The sequence below is a fragment of the Onychomys torridus genome, chromosome 5 (assembly GCF_903995425.1).
Source record: "Onychomys torridus chromosome 5, mOncTor1.1, whole genome shotgun sequence".
NCBI lineage: Eukaryota > Metazoa > Chordata > Mammalia > Rodentia > Cricetidae > Onychomys > Onychomys torridus.
In genome coordinates, this window is record NC_050447.1 from 116,626,485 (window position 1) to 116,647,978 (window position 21,494).

The 21,494-nt window shown below is 40.0% G+C and overlaps 1 protein-coding gene across 1 annotated transcript in view; it reads right to left on the reverse strand.

Moving 5' to 3' along the window:
- Positions 1-21,494, reverse strand: part of Ranbp9 (RAN binding protein 9) — an 85,647-nt gene that overhangs the window by 39,151 nt on the left and 25,002 nt on the right. The window contains exon 3 of the mRNA XM_036186960.1: positions 980-1,032. Within this exon, the coding sequence (XP_036042853.1) occupies positions 980-1,032 (53 nt within the window). The remainder of the gene's footprint in view (positions 1-979; positions 1,033-21,494) is intronic.

Here is a 21,494-nt window from a genome sequence, read left to right on the forward strand (position 1 = left end):
ATTCTCAACAACTATACTATAAAGTGATTTCAGCATTAAAATGTTGTCTAAAACATTAAGGAAATTAAACTCACCACCCACAACACTAAAAAGAAGTGCTGAAAAGAAAGGATTCCTACCAGGAACATGAACATAAACACAGCAGCCACAGCAGGGGATGTTTTTCCATACATTACTTCTTTAGTTAACATAGCAAAGGAACTTTGCTTTAATATGAATAACACACATATACTTTAATGTAAAATAGACTATAATTTTCATTTACCACAAATTTCTCCAGGCTGTGATCCATATATAAAAGTCACACAATTTGTGATCTCTTTACATACTCTACTACACACATTCTTATTTATTATAAGACCTCACTTAAACCCTCTTAACTTTTAGCAAAAATGCACAATGAAAGCACATCAAGTTTCACAAGAATACAATTAGATGGCTGTGGTACTGGCTTGGGTATGTTCCTGTCTCAATGTATTTCCTGTAGTTCTGCATAGGTCAGTTTGCATTTTACATAAAAAAGATTTCCTCTACTACTGACTTTGAACATCAGGAGACAGAATTAATTCCTTCTGCTAACCAGTTCTCACACAACGTTCCACATCGCCCACAGACTGCTGAGCTCACTTCTGTCATCTGTCTAACTCTCACAAGGTCATACAACTAATATGGGTTAAAGGTTGGGATGTGACTGGTGACAATAGAACCAGTCACATTAAAATGTTCCAAGTGGCAGATGCAATTCTGTAAAGTTAAAAAGGACAAAACATTAACAGAAAAACAAAGCATAGGTACTATGCTATATTAAATTCTGCAGGAGAACACGAAATTTAAATACACATTACACTTAGAATTCATAACATAAGTGATCAATTCTTTTTAAATCAGTACCTTTTAGCTATTTCAATTACTTGGAAATTTTAGCCAGAAATGTCAGTCCTAAGACTCTAACAATACTGTAATTCACTTGCAAGTGTACCTGGTAGTCTATTCATGTTCACACCTTGAGCAGAAAGACCAATTCCCATGTAGCTGTTGGAGAACAAAGGAAAGGAAATGCAGGTTATTACAGTCAGGTATGGACTAATCACTAAACACTCTAAAACATAATCAGAAGCAAGCAAAAACTGAAGCTCCTAAGGTAGCAATGAAAATGTTATTGCAATATATTCCATAGCAACAAAGAGCATTATTAACCAGCAATAAAACCTAGATTCTCAGCAAACTACAGCAATCCCTCATAAACACATTAAAAATAGTAGTAAGGGCTGGAGATAGCTCAGTAGGTGAGATGACACCCACGGCCAAGCTTGATAACCTGAGTTGAATCTTCAGGATCCACGAAACAGAAGGAGAAACTTCTGCCTTTCAGAAGTTGTCCTCTGACCTCGATACACACCAAGTACCAATACTACACTCTAAGTGCCAACAAGAAATCGGAAAGATTTCAAATAACTTCATGATATAACCTTAGGGCTTTGGGAAAACCTACCATCAGTAGATGGGAAGAAATAAGATCAGGGCTGAAATTAATGAATTAGAAACTAATGATAATACATTATTAATGACACCAAGTTACTTCTTTGAAAAGATTAAGATCTGCTAACCCTTGGCCAAACTAACAAAAAAAAAAAAAAAGAGGGCCCAATTTTAAAAATTAGAGATGAAAAGGAAGCCTTTAAAACATATACCAATATAGTTCAAAAAATTACAAAGACAAACCTCAAAAACATATATAGTCCACTAAATTAGAAAATCTAAAAGAAATGGAATAATTTCTTCTACACATGTATGACCTATCAAAATTAAATCAAAAGGAGCTGAATATTTCAAGCAGATCTATAAGAAGTAGTGTGACAAACAGCAATTTAAAAACAGTGAGACGTCTCACCAGGTAAAACTGCTGGGACTCACACAAAGGAACAAGGAGCTAACTCCCCACAAACTTTTCTGACCATTACACACCACCCCTATAAATAAATGTCATAATTTCTTAGTTTTTTAAAAAAAATCTCCTAACTAATCAAAGTCCAAGTCCAAATAAACTGACTACTGGATCCTGTAGGAACTTCAGAAACAAAACACCAAAGTATCCCAAATGTTTCCATAAAATAAAAAGGGATAGTAGAACACTACCAAATTACTTTTGTTTCTTTTTTTTTTTGGGGGGGGGGGGTTCGAGACAGGATTTCTCTGTGTAATTTGCACCTTTCCTGGAACTCACTTTGGAGACCAGGCTGGCCTGGAACTCACAGAGATTTGCCTGCCTCTGCCTCCCGAGTGCTGGGATTAAAGGTATGCACAACTACCACCTGGCTTCAACTCACTCTTAATAAGGTACTGGGAGTTTTAGCTAGAGAGTAAGACAAAAATTACACAAAATGGACACAGATAAGGAAGAAGTCAATCTAAATCCTGACTTGCAGAGTATATGATTCTAAATATGGGAGACCCTAAAGCCTCCACCAGAAAACTCTTAGAACTGACTATTCTGGAAAGTTGGCAAGATACAAAATTAACATACAAAACCAAATGGCCTTCCTATATACCAAGAAAGCTATCAGGAAAGAATTCCAGTCACAGCCACGGTGAACACACACACACACACACACACACACACACACACACACACACACACACCCTTGATAAAAAGACTAACCAAAGAAAAGAGCTCTGCTCTTTTATATTTCTGCATCTCTGTGTGTGCAGGTAGATGTTAAAAGACACCACGTAGGAGTTGGCTCTCTCATAATGAACTCAGGTATTCAGACTTGAGCCATTTCATCAACCTCCAGTTCCCCCTGCCATGACTTCACCAGGAGAGGGCTATAACCTTGAACTCAGAACCAACACCAATCCTTCCTGAAGCTGCTTTTGCCAGGTATTCACTCTGTCCTAGCAAAGTGTAAAGTCACTCAGACAGACATTCAAACAATCCTGAGTGAAAGCAATGCTGCTGCTATCACTGCAGCTACTTTTAACTTGCAGACAGAGCCGTAGGAAAGCAGCGGCATGGTACAGTAAGTCAGCAACAACAACAACAGACACAGACATCACTGCCATGGATGGGAGGTCCAGCTACAAAGTCATGCAGCTACAGCCACCTGTTTGTTCTTTTGTGTTTTTACAAAGACGCCAAAAATACCCAAAGCAGAAAAGACAGCCTTTTCAACAAATGGCCTTAGTGACCTGGATGTCCACATGAAGAGGAGTGAAACTAAATGCTTATTCTCACTATGCACAAAATCAACTCCAACTATATCAAAGACCTTACAAGACCTGAAACTGCAACTGCATAAGGAAAAAGTAGATAAAGTACTTCAAGACACTGGACTTTCCGAATAGGACTCCAGTCACCTGGAAACTAATGCCAGCAAAGACAAATGGACCTCATAAAACTTAAAAAAGTCTCCACACAGCAAAGAAAACAGTTAATTGAGCAGTCTACATCATGAATCATGGCCAGCTATAATCCCACAGATTAATAACTGGAAGATATAAAGACTAAAATAACAGTAAGTCAAACAACCAAAAAAATGTGCTATGTAATTGAACACAGTTCTCAAAAGAAATACAAAACGCCAATAAATATTTACAAAGTGTTCAAAGTTCTTAGTCATGAGGGAAATGCAAATCAAACTACTCTTGAGAGTCTATTTTCAGTCAAAATAGTTACTGAAGGCAAGTGATGCTGCCCTTCATCTCCGTTTTTCCAGACAGGGTCTCTCACTGAACTTAGAGGATGCCATTTTAACTAGAGAGGTTGGACAGCGAACCCAGGATCCACCTTTACCAGAACCCTACCACAAGGAGTGACAGACAAAAGCCACCATATCTAGGTGGGGATCTCAAGCAGGCCTTCATGCTTGTAGCGTCTGAATTTTCCCCACCGCGTTATCTCAACAGCCTGGGAAACATTTTCTTCAGTGATACAGCATGATAACTGCTGCACTGATAACTGATGATAGGTGTGAACAATATTGTCTCTAGGCAGGAGGTCTGGGCTATATAAGAAAGCTAGCTAAACATGAACTTGAAATACTGAGCCAGCAAGCAGTGTTCCTTCATGACTACTTCTCTCAATGATCCTGTGGTCTGGAAGTGTAAACCAAATAAACTCTTCTCTCCTTAAGTTGCTTTTGGTCAGAGTATTTTATCAGACAACAAATTAGAACACGTATCTGTAACAGTTAACTTCTATTATGCATTTATTTTGTGGAGATTATTTTGTTCTACATTTTATTAATTAGCAGCCTCAAGTCCCTTGTTTAGATTTTATCAGTTTGCTCAGTTTTAGAAAATTGTCATACAGAAACCCCAAGGTGGGGGCTGGAGAGATAGCTCAGCAGTTAAGAGCACTAGCTCCTCTTCAGAGGACCCAGGTTCACTTCCTAGTATCCACATGGCAGCTCATAACTGTCTGTAACTCCAGTTCGTAGGGATCTAACACACCTTCACACCAATGCACATAAAATAAAGTTAAATTATTAAAACAAACAAAAGCAAAACAAAAAACAAATCAATGCTAAAAAACCAAAAAACACCAAAGTGTATATTTGTAGTATAATCTTATTAACAATTTCAAATATTTTGCATGAATTTGACATCTTATCCAAAAGAGAATTCATATCTCATTTTGGGGGATTCTGAAGTTTCACTCCTTTTGGAAACATTATTTTGTGTTATTTACTATTTCCCTCATAAGTTCCTCTATATTTGTGGGGTATTTTGTTTTGTTTTGTTTTTGGAGCTGAGGACTGAACCCAGGGTCTTGTGCTTGCTAGGCAAGCGCTCTACCACTGAGCTAAATCCCCAACCCCTGTATTTGTTTTGAGGAACTATAATCCTAAATGGCTGTTTTAGAGAGATGAAAAGACTTTAGTAGTATATGTTAATTAAATGTGAGTTTCATTAGAACACATTCATACCGTTTAATTATTTGAGGGACTGGCCTTACTCTTTCTTGTCTTGCTCCACCCCACTGACCTCCTTCCTCTCAACTAAGCCATTTTCTACTCTAGTATTTGAAAGCTTGCTGTAATCAAGACACTCCCACAGACCTAATCACAGGTCAATCTGATTTATGTAGCTTGAGAGCTTCTCTCCAGGCGCCACCAAGCCCCCCCACACACAGTCCCACAACCCACGTATAAAATAATCACTCAGACACTTATATTACTTATAAACTGTATGGCCATGGCAGGCTTCTTGTTATCTACTTCTTCTATCTTAACCCATTTCTATTAATCTATAACTTGCCACGTGCCTCGTGGCTTACCTGTACCTTACATCTCGCTTGTCATGGCGGTGGCTGGCAGCTCTCTCTGACCCAGCCTTCCACCTCCCACAATTCTCTTCTCTCTTGTCCCGCCTATACTTCCTGCCTGGCTACTGGCCAATCAGCATTTTATTTATACAAAGCGATATCCACAGCAGATTTAGTTAATTCTAGATGACTCTAGGCTTTATCAAGCTGACAATAAAGACTTTCTAGGACAACACACAATTTTCAAAAGTTTATAAACACCAACAGAAGCTGGGAAGGTTTAAAACAAGTAAATACAATACACCTCTAAGTGCAAAAACTAAAACAGCAAACGGAATCCAATTTGTTAAAAGTCCAAGTTGACTACAACTGTATCATGACTTAAAATGTCATTTGATAATGTTCAGCCACCCTTTCTCACAAAACATCCAGTAAAGTAATAAAAGGAAATTAAATATAATACTGTTTTCCTCAACTCCAATACAACCCCCACACAAAACAATAACCGAGAACCACAGGGAAGTAATTTCCATTACAAACAGGAACAATGAGCTGCTTGTAACCATAAACATTGCTTTGGAGATCTTAGAAAGCCTAATATAAAACAAAAAATAACCAGGAAAACATTAAAAGATAATGTATTCACTTGTAATTGGTATAATTATATACATACAAAACCACAGAAACTATTCAAAGCATTTAAAATTAGCTAGGTATTTTAGAAGAGTAACTGGATATTAAAGAAATCAATTTTAATTGACTTCCAGCAATAGTCAGTTGAAAACAGGAGCAATGTATTAATCACAAAAACTACACAATATTAAAAAAAGTTTTGCCAGGCGGTGGTGGCACACGCCTCTAATCCCAGCACTCGGGAGGCAGAGGCAGGTGGATCTCTCTAAGTTCGAGGCCATCCTGGTTTACAAAGCAAGTCCCAGGAAAGGCGCAAAGCTACACAGAGGAAACCCTGTCTGGAAAAACCAATAAAAAAAAATAAAAAAAGTTTTGTGGCAAAGCTCAAAAACAATGTAGCAAATCTCTAGGCACAACTTATCTAGATAACTTGACACCATATAAATATTTTTCTAAAACAGCAATTCTCAACCTTCCTAATGCTGTGACCCTTTAATACACTTCCTCATGTTGTGGTGACCCCCAACCATAAAATTATTTCTGTTGCTACCTCATAACTGCTACCTCATACTTCTTCATGATTCATAATGTAAATATCTGTGTTCTCCAGTGGCCTTCCCTGTAACGGAACCGTTCAACCCCCCAAAGGTCGTTCAACCCACTGTTCTCATGTACACATAGTACATTTCAAGGTACATTCCAATCCAACTTCTTAATCCAGAAGAAAATGATTTTCAGTTTACATATACAAATATATAATTCCAAGAAAAGACAAAGCTTAGGTAAATAGAAGCCCATTCCCTGCTAATAACTTTTAGTTAATCAAAGTTCCCAGGAATATTACTAGTAAGAGCCTGCTGTGAGTGAGGCAGGGGTGACAAGACAGAAAGGAACAACTGGAGGCTGTCTGTAGATTGCTAAGAAAGCCCACACACCCCGTGCTGTTTTTCGATAGCAGTCCCAGCCCATGCCCACAGGAGAACATAGATTGTGACTGTGTGTACTCCCTCACAGGTGCCTACAGGTTTCTTATAGAACAACAGGGACATCCTGATTTGCTCTCAACAAACACTATGACCTAAACTGACTTGAGGCAGAAAGGGTTTCTTTCATATTAAACTTCAGAGGATACTCCATCACAAAGGAAAGCTGGGGCAGGAGCTAAAGCCAGAAGCCATGGAGAAATAAATGCTGACCTGGCTCTCCCAGAGCCTGCTCAATCTGCTTTCTTATACACCCCAGGCCCACCTGCTCAGGAATGGTATCATCCCCAGCAGGAGTGGGCTAGTTAGTCCCTTTCACATCAGTATTAATCAGTTAATAATAATTGCCTAGGAGCCAACTGATGGAGGCAATCTCTCAGTTAAGGTTCCTTCTTCCCAAGTACCTCTAGTTCCCAACTAGTCAGTCACCACAAGTGCCATCTGCCAAGCCTATTGCCTAATGACAGAGATTGGACCACGCCTCTCTCATAGTAGAATGAAGTTATGAAAACAGGATACCACCTATTAACTGAGCTTATTAGATACCATGGTCTGGGTAGAAGGCAAGAGAGAATGAGGGAAATTCTGGACAAGGATCTAGACCAGTTATTATTAGATCAGTCACTAAATCAGGACTGCTCCTCCAATTATCCCACGGCAGACCTAGAAACTCCAAAAGGAACTCTAGATCAGTGGCTCTCAATCTGGGGGTCGTGGCCCATTTGGGGGTTGAATGACCCTTTCACAGGGGCTATATGTCAGATATTTACATTATGATTCATAACAGTAACATATTACAGTTATGAAGTAGCAACAAAATAATTTTATGGTTGGGGGGCCACCATGACATGAGGAACTGTTTTAAAGTATAACTGTATATAAGTATAACTTGAGAACCACTGCTTTAGACTGGGGTTGGAACACGTATAAACTGTAATCAAATAAAAATTAAAAATCAGAATGCTAATCCACACAGAAAATAGATGAAAAAAGATGAATATTTAAACTTCCTAATCAAAATGGGGTTGCAAAATTCTAAAATATAAAACAAAATTAACAGCACCATGAATTCTGGGTGGTGCAACTCAATGAATAGCAGCGTTTACTTATTGACCATTAGTGTGGGGTGAGAGGGTGTGCGCGTATAGGTCAGAGGAAAACTTCACACAACTGGTCCCCTCCTCCCACTGAAGTAGGTTCAGGAGATCTAACTCAAGTTGCCAACCATGCACATGTGCTTTTTACTCACTGACCCACCTCATGAACCTGGCAGCACCTTATTTTGTTAGCAAATACATATTTTCATATAAAAGGAGAATCACAATCACTTTAAGAGAGAGAGAGAGAGAGAGAGAGAGAGAGAGAGAAGCTAACAGTGGACCATCACTCTCTGTTGAGATCATTTATTTAGTAATTTTCCAGAGTTAAAAAGTGTATTGTTGAACTGAAAATGTATACCATTTAAGAAGGCTAATGGGCTGGAGAGATGGCTCAGAGGTTAAGAGCACCGGCTGCTCTTCCTGAGTTTAATTCTCAGCAACCACATGGTGGCTCACAACCACAAGGAAATCTGGTGCCCTCTTCTGGCCTGCAGGTATACATGCAGGTAAAACACTGGATACATAATAAATAAATGGATAGATAGATAGATAGATAGATAGATAGATAGATAGATAAAGTTAAACATTAATTTTACATTTAGGATACATTGCAAAAATCAATGAAAGACACAATGTAAAAAGCTACCAGGGAGGAGAGGCACCAGCCAACAAGTGACATTTGTCCCTGGCCATCCATCCATTCTCAACAACCAATGACAAAAGCTAATGGTGGAGCCAGGTCAAAGTACTGACGGTAATAACTGCCAGCCTCGAACTTAACGCCCAGGGAAGGCAGTAAGAATGAGGAGGAGGAATATCAAGGTATTTAAAAATTAGTCATTTACTACCCATAGAATCTTACCAAAGAATGTTTTAAGGATGTACACCAGCAGAAACAGATGAATTCATTGGCCAAAGCAACCACCAGCACAAAAAAGAACAAAACACATCCCTAAAATGGTCAGAGACTAAATGTTATTGAGATTTTAAAATCTATAATTCACAGTTCCCCAGCTATAACTAACAATGACTTGAAAATATGACCTGATCCACTTTCAAGAGACAACCACCCAGATGTTGAGAATCAGCACACACAGACAGGAAGTCTCAGGAAGGAAAAAAAAAATGAACAGGAACTGGGAGCGCCTGAGTGTTTCTGTTTTCTCCTATTTGAAAGGTACTTCCCAGTGGGGTGTTATGAGTGAGGTTGGCCTTTGGGGAGTTGATTAGATCATAAAAGCTCTTCCTTTAGGAATGGGATTAGGGCCTGTAAAACCCATGCCCCAGGGACAGAGTCACCCTGACCAAATGAGGACACACAGCACTATCTATAAAGTAAAGAACTCTCCCCAGAGACCAAACCTTCTAATGCCCTGGTCTCTGTCTCCTCGGTATCCATAATTTTAAGTAATAAATATATGCTGTTTACAAAATAAATTACCAAGTGTGAGGTAGTTTATTATAACAGCCTGAACAGACTAAAATAAACTAAATCCTGGAAATCCTAGAGCCAAAAATAACTTGAATATTTCCTGATATGCTTAATAGCAGATTAAAGATGGCAATTTAAGTAAAACTGACCACAGATCTGAAAATGAGTGGGCAGATGTCCCTGGAGTAGTATCAACACATCTAACACACACGGAACGCAGAGCACCAAGGAGAAAAGAATGCAGCAGAAAAAATAGTTCACAACAATCTCCCAAACTTGGAAAGACAAAAGAAAAAATATAGATTCAAAGAAAGTAAACTTTTAAATAAGTTAAATACAAAGAAAGCCATAAGGTAGGGGGGAAAATCACTAATTGTTCTCACTGCAAATATCCATAGGTATGAACACTATTTTGCACTATTAGTCATTAAGAAAATGCAAATTACAACTGCAGTGAGACACCCAAGCAGAACCCAAACAGTTATTGTTTATGACAGACAAAACCATATAAAAGGAACTGTGCTGTACCCACCTTATTACCTGAAATTCCACCAGGAGAAACACAGACATATGCCTACTATTTGGCCACGTCACATGTGTCATGCTGACAAAGCCAACCACTGCAGCGGATATGCTTGTGACAGTTATTATCAGTTATTACTTATTTTGAAAACCATCAAAAAAGAAGATGAATCAAAGGATGGACCAGGAAATGGGATGTGAAATAAAGCAATTACCATCACTTCTATACTTTGATAAGTGTTCTTAATCACACTATAGGAAATTGCACAATAAAAACTAAAGGGCTGGGACTGAAGAGAAACCCCAGTGCTCTTCCAGAGGACCTGGGTTCAATGCCCAGCACCTGCAGTTTACAACTATCTGTAACTCCATTTCCAAGGGATCCAACACATCTGGCTTCTGAAAATACTGCATGCGCATGGTACATAAACACAAACATAGGCAAAACACACACACACACACACACACACACACACACACACACACACAAACATTTTTAAAAGGGCTTACAGAAAAAAAAGGGATATCGCATGCAAAACCTTTGTTATACATTAAAAAATAACATGATTTTCCATGTGTTAAAATTATAAAATACAATAAATTAGACTTTATCTTGAAAACAGCCTGATGTTTAAGTGAGAAGCAAGTGTCACAGGGAGTGGTACACTATTAGGAGGTGTGGCCTTGTTGGGGAAAGTGTGTCACTGGACTTTGAGGTTTCAAATGCTCAGGCTAGGCCCGTTGTGTCTCTCTCTCCCTGCTGCTTGCCTATCCAGATGTAGAACTGTGTTCCTTCTCCAGAACCATGACTTCCTGTATGCTGCCATGGCCCACCAAGATGATAATGGACTATACCTCTGAACTGTAAGCCATCCCCAATTTAATGTTTTCCTTGATAAGAGTTGCCATAGTCAAGGTGTCTCTTCACAGCAATAGAAACCCTGACTAAGACACAAGGCCACAGTCTAAAGTTACTGCCAAGTGATGGATGGAAAGTTATCTGGCAGAAGGAAGTTTGCAAGCACAAGCTGGGTTTGGCTCATAGCACACAGACACCCGAACAATCGATAAATGTTCAAAGGGTTGTGCAGTCGAAAAGGCTCAAACTCAACGAGAGTAACATCTGCTTACCTACACGAGCAAGAAATGTATTGCTGTGGTACTACATGTTTATAAACATTAAGTCATAAAGATTTCTTCAGACCAATGTTTCAAGACAGAAAATTTCAAATTATTAATTCCTAAGTATTTTTAACTAAGTTACAGTTACACCCAACAGTGTATACCAGAAACTAGCAGATTTAAAGATATATGTCTATTATCTTGGCATCTGTTCTATCTATTCCCCCTTCCATTTATAGGTTTTTTTTAAAAATTTTGACTACTACTAAATTTTAAATCTTATCAATTTATAAATCTATCTTTCATATATTACATTCTCAAATGTGTGTAGTTAGAGTTTTCCTGCCTGGCCCAGTCAGGACAACTCTCTCTTACCCGCCAGGCCCACAGTCACTCAGACCCAACCAAGAAAGCACACAGAAACTTACATTGTTTAGAAACTATATGGCCGTGGCAGGCTTCTTGCTATCTGCTTCTTTTATCTTAAATTAACCCATTTCTGTTAGTCTATACTTTGCCACATGGCTTGTGGCTTACCAGTGTCTTTACATGTTGCTTTTCATGGCGGTGTCTCTCCCCAGCCTTCTACTTCCCAGAATTCTCTTCTCTCTTGTCCCGCCTATACTTCCTGCCTGGCCACTGGCCAATCAGAACTTTATTTACACAGAGCGATATCCACAGCAAATGTGCTTTTATCACATTCTGGTAATGTAAGATATAATTTTTAAAAGCCTATTTACCTCCTCACACTTTATTTTTTGCTAGTCTCATCATGTCTCGTGTCTTCATGTTGTCACTTCCACACAACTCTGTTACTATTGTTGTAACCAATTAGTGTAATTTAACCTAGTGAGAGTAACAGTAGACTAACCAAACTATGGACGCCAGGTTCCAGTGGGAGAATGTACTCAAACTGTCAAAGGAAAAAGAATGCAAACCAATAATTCTATATTCAGCTAAACTATACTTTTAAAAAGGAGAAATTGGGGTTGGGATTTAGCTCAGTGGTAGAGTGCTTGCCCAGCAAATGCAAGGCCCTGGGTTCGGTCCTCAGCTCCGAATAAACAAACAAAAAAAAAAAAAAAAAAAAAAGAGAGAGAGAGAGAGAGAGAGAGAGAGAGAGAAAAATTAAGTTTTCAAACAAAAATTGAGAGAATTTGTTGTTAACATTCTACCCCACAAGAAATAATAACAGGGGTGGGCAAGGTAGCTCAGGAGGGAAAGGTGCTTGGCCACCAAGGCCAACACTTGAGCTTAATCTCTGGAACTCACAAGGTGAAAGAAAGAACCAATTCCCATGTGCTGGCCTCTGGCTCCACACAGGTGCTATGGTACCTGTGCCCCCCCCAATATAAAAAATATCTTAAAAGAAATATATAGAAAATTATGTAAATGCATTATTTATAACTTTGTCTTCTATCTGATTTAAACACAGAGAAGTATCTACAAAATTCTATGGGTTTACCCATGGCTCACAGGTGTCGATCGGGTCCAAGCTGATGCCAAAGCCATGTCCAGGTCTGTGGCTCCTATTACGACCAAAGGCCATATAGATGCCTGGGGTCTGGGCTGACACCTTAGGCCATATTGGTATCTGAGGGTCATGTTGCTGCTGGGGGTGTACAGATCTGAGTGCCCTGCTCTGCCAACCCAGGCCTGGCATGCTGCCAAGGACTATGCCAAGCCAGGGTCTGTGTTGATGTCCATGGCCCGTGGTGCCACCAAAGGCCATAGGATGATTGGCTTCTGGGCTGCTATCTGTGACCATGTTGGGGGTCTAAGGGACATGCTGCTTCCAGAACATGCTGACCTGAGTGGCCTGCACAGTTACTCCTGGCCATGGTGTTGTCCAAGTCTGAGGTGCTGCTAAAGATCATGTCTGGGTCCATGGCCCTACCATAGTCAGGGTCTGTGTCTATGTCTACAACTGCAGTTACCACCAAAGGCAATACAGATGCCCAGGGTCTGGGCCAACACCTGAGGCCATGTTGGCCCGAGGGTCATACTGCTGTCAGGGCCATATAGATCAGGGTGGCCTGACTTGCCACATGGGCCCATACTGACGGCTGACAGCCATTGTTGACGGCCATGTCTGGGTCTTGGTTCTGTCACAGCTGGGGTCTGTGTTGAGGTCTGTGGATCCTGTTGTCATCAAAGGCCATGTGACAGCCCAGTGTCTGGGCTCCGACCTGGAGCCATGGTGGAGTCCAGAGACCATGCTGATGCTAGGCCCATGCTGATCTGAGAGGTCTCTGCTGCTACCCAGGGGCTCTGATGACATCTGGGCCCTGGCTACTGCTGACGGTCATGTCTAGGTCTGTGGTCCTGCCACAGATGGGGTCTGTGTTGATGTCTGTTGCCCATGTTCCACAGAGGCCCATGTAAACAATGTGTTCAGGTGTGAAGATAGTGCAGAGCTGCCCCAGCCCCTTGTCAACCCTAGGCTATCTGCTCCCCCACTCCACCCCCCCACCACCACCACTACCACCACCGACATGAGAAAGCTGACTCTGCTCCTGTCTGAAGGGGTAGTCCCTCAGACCAACTCAGGTACCACCCAGGCACACACATGCAGGGCTTTGGGTTGGCACTCCCCAGCATCTACCCCATCTATGTCCCCCTGAAGCTTGGGGAGGGACCAGTCTTGCAGAACCATAGCCACAGGATCTCCATGACTCAGGGCAACTGCAGGATACCTGGGAGGAATTTCAATGAGGGTCCAGTTTTGATGATGTACCAGAAGCCAGAGGCCTTGACCCTGACCAACACATTATACTCTGACATGTGCAAGGAAAGCTGTTTGGACAGAAGGTCTACTGCATGATACCCAGCAGCTCCCAACGCCACTAAGACGAATGAAGAGGCGACAGGCGAAAAAGACAGGGGAGCAAAGTGATGCTTTTAAATTAATTGTATTTTTAATTTTTTACTTTTACCTTATTTTTATTATTTCTTTTTAAGTTTTCCTTGTGGAGGGCACTACAAGGGTGAAAGACATGGATATGGAGGGATTGGGAAATTAAGTGGGATTGGGGTGTATGATGTGAAATTCCCAAGAATCAATTTTTTTTAAAAAGGGTCAATTTTAAAAAAAAATTCTGGCTGGATGGTAGTGGCATGTCTTTAATCCCAGCACTTGGGAGGCAGATGCAGGTGGATTTCTTTGCATTTGAGGCATCAGCCTGGTCTACAGAGCAAGTTCCAGGACAGTCTCCAAAGCTACACAGAGAAACCTTGTCTCAGAACAAAACAAAATTCTGTGGGCTTAAAATGTATAAAGGCATAATAGTAATACTACAAAGCAGAGGGTGAATATAGGATAAGTTTAACTAAACTGGTATAGGATTTAAGCACTAAAATCTACAATAGACCAATAAAGGAAATTAAGGAGAACCTAAATAAATGACTGACATGATCAAAAATTAAACTATTTAACATGAAGATGGCAAACTGACCTTGAGATTCAAATATTCCTTACCAAAAACATAACCTGCTTTTTTGATCCAGAAATACATGGTATTCCCAAGAAACCAAGACAATCTTGAACAAAACTGGAGAATTTACACTTCCCAGTTTCAAAATACAGCAGTCAAGAAGAAATACTCCTGTATTTGGACTTAAGAGATCACTGCAATAGAATTCAGAATCTAGAAATTAGCATCTAATCTATGTTAAGATGACTTTTTTTTCTCTGCTTATCTTTGGTTTTGTTAAGACAAGATCACATGTAATGAGGCTAGCCCCAGACTCCTTATATGGCTGAAGCTGGCCCTGAACTCCTCCTGCAACTACTTCCTAGGTATTGAACTGTAGGTGCGTGCACTATGCTCAGCACTATGGTAAACTGATCACTGACAAAAGACATTAGTTCAACAGGGAAGAATAAGCTCAAACCAAAGTGCTTGAACAATTGCATGTGCACTCAGAGAAAAATGAACTCAAATGAGGTAGAAAATAAATGAGGAGCTGAAAGTATAAAATTCTCAAGCACTGAACAGTCTTTGGGGCTTTGTCTTAAGCAATGTTCTCTTAGATCTAACATCTAAAGCAGGAGCAACAAGAGAAAAAATAGACTTCATAAGAATAAATTTTTGTGTGTGTTGTTAATCCAGCTCCTATGAAACCTTAAAGACTTACTTACCTGGGTTTCTAGCACCCAGAAATTTTACCTAGATTCCAACAAGAAGTCATAGAAAGGGCAAGAAAAAGTACAGTCTGAAGAGCAAAACAAGTGTCAACCCAACTAAGATGGGACAGATGCTGGTCATTCAGACAGGGAGTTTAAAAACAGCTGGTTAATGTGCTAAGGACTACAAGGAGACACTGAACTCCACACCAGACATCAAAAATGAAGAATATCTCTGTTGAGATATCAGTAGAACCAAGGAAAGAATTTGTGAGCATGAAGAAGGTCATGAAGACTTCCCTAACTGAAATGCCATGGGGAAAACTATTGGGGGAAAAAAAAAAAGAGTAGACACACATACAAAAGCTAGTATCCAATATCTAAGTAGCACAAGAATGCAGGCTGCCATAGGGCAGGCACACAGCCCACACTGAAGGATGCAGCGTTAAGGAGCAGCCCCACGGGGACCTCCTTGGGTGTGGCTAGGATCTTAAAAATAATTTCAGAATGAGTCAGTATGAAGCCAAGTCGGGTTATTGAAAGATAAAGAGCAAGAGACAATGTACTTTTTAAATTAAAGCAAGGGCTTGTGAGTTGCCTATATAAACAATAGCTACTCATAGGACTTGGTGGCTTTTCAAACATTAACACTGCTTAAAAGCTGTGATTTACAACCAGGCTCAAAGTTTAAAATACCCTCATCTTCCTGCTTTCAACTGCTGAGGCATTTCTCCAGTCCATTTTTGGTTTTGTTTGTTTCTTGAGACGGGGTCTCACTATGTATCCCTAGCTAGGCCTGGAACTTACTACATAGACCAGGCTGGTCTCAAACTCATGAAGATTCACCTGCCTTTGCCTTCCAAGTGACAGAATTCAAGGTGTGTGCCACCACACCTGGTACATTTGATAGAAAGAGAGACAGACCATGCCAACATGTGTGGTGATATATTATGTACATTAATAAAATCTGCCTGAAGACCAGAGAACAGAACAAGCCACTAGATTAAACCTAGATGCCAGGCAGTGGTGGCACACACCTTTAATCTTAACACTTGGGAGGCAGAAATCTGTCTGGACCTCTTTGAGTTCAAAGTCTCCCTTGGACTACATGAGACTGATTTAGTCTAGGAGAGAAACAGTCAGGCAGTGGTGGCACACACCTTTAATCCCAGTACTGGGAAGCACACACACCTTTAATCCCAGGAAGTGATGGCTAGGTGGAGAAAGGTATCTAAATAGTGAGGAGACAGGAACTTCTTTCAGCGAGAAAGCCTTTCCAGGCTGAGGAGCTGGTGAGGTAAGAGGTGGTGGCAGTGGCTGGTTCCTTTGTCTCTCTGATCTTTCAGCATTTACCCCAGTATCAGGCTCTCGGTTTTTATTAAAAGTCCTCTTACAAGCATGCATGCTCAAGTGGAGGCTAGAGTACAACTTGTGGGAGTTGGCTCTCCTTCCACCAAATAGGTCCTAGAGACTGAACTCACTCAAGCGGTCAGGCTTGGCAGCAGGCACCTTCACCCACTCAGCCAGCTCACCCATCAGCAGCTTAATTCTTTACCAACTCGTTTTTCCATACAGCCCAAAGTACTACTCCTCAATCATCTTAAATCATTTCAACTAAGTACCAAATCATTTATTAAAAGCATGAAGACCAAGGACAAATTATTTTTCCTGACTTTGGAAGATTACTCTCACCAGAGTCTAGGAGAAGCAAACAAATACTCCACATATTTGAGGTAAATATACTACTTTTTGTTAAAAAAAAAAAAAAATGAAAGAAACATCATTTCAAGTAATAAATATAACAAAATGCAAGTAGCATGTCAAGATAAGGTCATACAATGTTAAAAGTTATATAGAAAATTATGGGTATCTTCAAGACAGTATTAAAAGGGAATTTTCCCTGAACTCTTAATTAAACTTATATTAAAATCAACATGTAAGCACTGGTACATTTATTTGTTTATTTTTGTTTTTCAAGGGAGGGTTTCCTCTGTAACATCCCTGGCTGTGCTGGAATTCGGAGATCCTCCTGCCTCTGCTTCCTGAGTGGTGGGATTAAAGGCACACTCCACCATGCCTGACTAAAAATAACATATTTTTAAAGTTTCTCTTTTGTGACCCCAAGACACCTTAAACTCTATTTCTCTGACTAATGTTAAAATCAGTTTGAATAGAGAAAAACAGGGTAATAAAATAAAACACAAGAGTTCAAGGCCAGCCTAGTCTACAAAATGAGTTCCAGGACAGATAGGGCTACTCAGAGAAACTGTCTTGAAATACAAAAAAGAAAGAGAGAGAAAAGAAAATATAACACCAAATGTCAGCATAGTTAATTTGGGTTATAGAACCATAGGGATTTTCTTTTTTTCTTTTTCTTTTTTTTTTTTTTTTAAAGACATTTATTATGTATCCAGTGTTCTGCCTGCAGGTATACATGCAGGCCAGAAGAGGACACCAGATCTCATTACAGATGGCTGTGAGCCATCATGTGGTTGCTGGGAATTGAACTCAGGACCTCTGTAAGAGCAGTCAGTACTCTTAACCTCTGAGCCATCTCTCTAGCACCGCTGTTGTTCCCCCACACACACAGGGGTTTCAAGCACATCTATGCTGGGCACACAACATGAAGCCCAAGTTTGACGGCATTATCATCACCACAGTGACAAATATTTATGCTCTTTTCTGTCACAAGATGTTAATCTCCTCCTTTGAATTAAGAATGCTAATGCTTTATAACTGAAGAAAAATTAAGAAACAGTATTTGTTATGTATAAAATTACTAATACAGCAAGAACTGAATTGCAATTCAAGTGTATTAAAGATAAGCAACTGGAGAATATTTAAGGAATATGCTGGTTTTGTGTCTCCAAGTCACTTTTCACACATTAACTAAGTATCTTATTAAAGATTTCATCTTGAGCTCCAAATATGCAGCTTCCATCCTCCTTCCTTAATCCATTCAGTAGCAAAAGCAATCTAGAGATTCCCAATTAAATTTCTAACATCATTCACCACAGAAATAGACCCGAATAACAAGAACTTTAAGTACCTGAAGAAAGAAATTGAAGAAGATATCAGAAAATGGAAAGCTCTCCCATGCTCATGGATAAGTAGAACCAACATGATAAAAATGTCAATCTTACCAAAAGCAATCTACAGATTCAATGAAATCCCCATCAAAATCCCAACACAATTCTTCACAGACCTTGAAATAACAATACTCAACTTCATATGGAAAAACGGCAAACCTAGGATAGCTAAAACAATCCTTTACAATAAAGCAACTTCTGGAGGTATCACCATCCCTGACCTCAAGCTCTACTACAGAGCTACAGTAATAAAAACAGGTTGGTATTGGCATAAAAACAAAATTGCCTAGAAATCTCAAAAGAAGAAGCTGCCTCCAGCGTTTGGAAAGTTCTACCTCATAGCAGTCAGAATGTCTATCGTCAAGAAAACAAGTGATGGCATGGATACTGGGAAAGGGTGACACTTAGTCACTGTTGATGACAGTGTAAACTGGTGTAGTCACCATGGAAATCACTGTCTAAAAAAAAAAAAAAAAAAATGAAAAGTCACCACACACTATGCCCAAAGAACTCCATAACACACTAGAGACACTTGTGCATGCCTACTTATTGCTGCTCTATTCAAAACAGCCAGGAAACAGGATCAGCCTAAATGTCCCTCAAGAGATGAACAGATTTTTTTAAAATGTGGTACAAATACACAATGGAATCTGATTCAAACAAGGAAAATGAAAATGCAGGAAATGGATGGAACTGTAAAGTTGTATTAAATGAGGTAACTCTAGCTCAAAAGACAAACACCACATGTTCTCTTTCATATGCTGATGTTAGCTTTTAATTTTTATATATGTGCATTTATGTGAAGTATTATAGAAGTCAGGAAACCAGAAAGGGGCCCATGAGAGACATAAAAAGGAACGGCATAGGAGAAGATCAAGGAGGGTAGTAGAATACACAGACACAAAGTAAAAGGAGGACTACTGGGAATGAAAGATGGGGGGGCAGGAAGCTGTGAAGGGAGTCATCAATCAGAACTAAGGAAGTATGAAAATGGATGAAGAAACCTAGTATTTTAAACACTAATTAAATAAAATTATTTAAGTTTTGGTTTTGTGAGGTAGTTTGTTTTTGTTTTCAAATAGGGTTTCACTATGTAGCTCTAGCTGACCTAGAATTCGTTATGCAGACTAGGCTGGCCTTGAACTCACAAATACCTGCCTGCCTCTGCCTTCCAAGTGCTGGATTAAAAGCGTGCACCACTACACCTGGCCTTAACCATAATCACTAGAGCTGGTGAGATGGCTCAGTGAGTGATGGTTCCTGTCACCAAGCATGAGGACTGAGTTCAATCACTAGGGCCCACATGGTAAAAGAAGAGGGCTGTCTGCTGGTCTCTAGGCACACACAGTGACACACATGTGCCCATATACATGTACATACACACATATAAATAAGTGTAATTTTTTTTAAAGGGTAAAGACGTTTCAGAGTAAAAAGGGCTGGATGACCAATAAAAATGTGGGCTGGTAAGATGGCTAAGTGGGTAAAGTCCTTGCAACCAAACTATCTGCATTCAATCTCTAGGACCCATGTGGTAGAGACAGCAAATTCCCTCAAGGTGTGCTCTGACCTCTTCCCACATAGGACATGGCATGAATGTACACAAACACAGACTAAATGCAACAAAAATTATTTTATTATTTTTAAAAATGTTCATACTTGATTATATACATTTCCCCTCCCCCAACTCCTTCCAGAACCTTACTCTCACTCACCCAACTTCATATTCTCTCTTAAAACAAAAAACCACGGAGTCCTTTTTATGTTGTCCAGCTACTTCTGAGGGTGCAATCTGCCTTGGAGTGTGACTGATAGACTTAGTGTCATTCACTGAAGAAAACTGACTTTTTTCAACCCCTTCCTAGCAGGTATCTGTAAACATTTCTTGGTTAGGTGTGGGACTGTGTATCCACATCCCACTTCTCCATACTACAATTTTATCTGGCATAAATTCTGTACAGGTTTTGTGCATGCTATGCTATCAGTCTCTATGAGTTCATAATCCCAGCACTTGTGAGGCAGAGGCAGGTGGATCTCTGTGAGTTCGAGGCCAGCCTAGTCCATAAAGCAAGATTCAGGACAGGCACCAAAACTACAGAGAAACCCTATCTCCAAAACAAACAAACAAAACAAAAACTTAAAAAAAAACATATATAAGAGCCTGGTGGTGGTGGTGCACACCTTTAATCACAACTCGGGAGGCAGAAGCAGGTGGAACTCTGTCGAGTTCGAGGCCAGCCTGGTCTCCAGTGCTAGTTCCAGGACAGCCAAGGACACATACACACAGAAACCCTGTTGGGGGAGGGGATGGAGGAGGCACAGAAACCCACCCAAAAAACAAACACACCTATACAAAGAAGTACCTAAAGCCCACAGCTTATGATTTACCCATTCAAATTGTGCAGTGTTCACAGTTCTAGTGATGGACAGAAAAAAAGAGTACTCCCTCGTGTTGGCTCAGGTAATATATTTACATAGACATTTTATATTTTTGTACACTCCAGATACACAGTACACAAACACACAAATCCTCTCAAGAAGCTTTGCTTCTCTTCAGCCATTCACTGTGATGTCTATCCCTAGCATCTTTAGCAAATCCAGCCCAACCCCAACCCAAACACCTCTTCTTAAACCTTACTAAAAATAACAATATATAAATCTCTCATTTGGCCCAAGTCTCTCATCTTACAGATCTCATTCCTTCTTTACCCAGCCTGAACTAAAAACAATCCATTTACATATTTCCCTCATCAGTGATTTCAACTGAGACTGTTTTTCAAGGTTACCGTAATTCCTCATTCTACATCAAGCACACAATTCAACCTTCTTCCCTTACCAACCGAGTACAGACAAGCATCTTGCATTTGTGAACTGCTGACGCAACTAATTTATGGCTTTGCTATTTATTTAGAGACAGGGTTTCACTATGTAGTTCTGCCTGGCTGGGAACTCACTATGTAGATGAGGCCTAGCCTTGAACTCAGCCTCTGTCTCTCTTAAAGGCAAAGGTGATCACCATAATACACATTTCAAATTCATGGTTTCTAATTTCATGAGTCTAAGATTTTTGCTTCTCTGATCAGTGAACATTTACCATCTATCTAGATGTGGTAGTTTGAATGTATATTGGCCCCCATAATCTCAAAAGGAGTAGCACTATTGGGAGGTGTGGCTTTGTTGGAGTAGGTATGGCCCTGTTGGAGGAAGTGTGTCACTGTGTG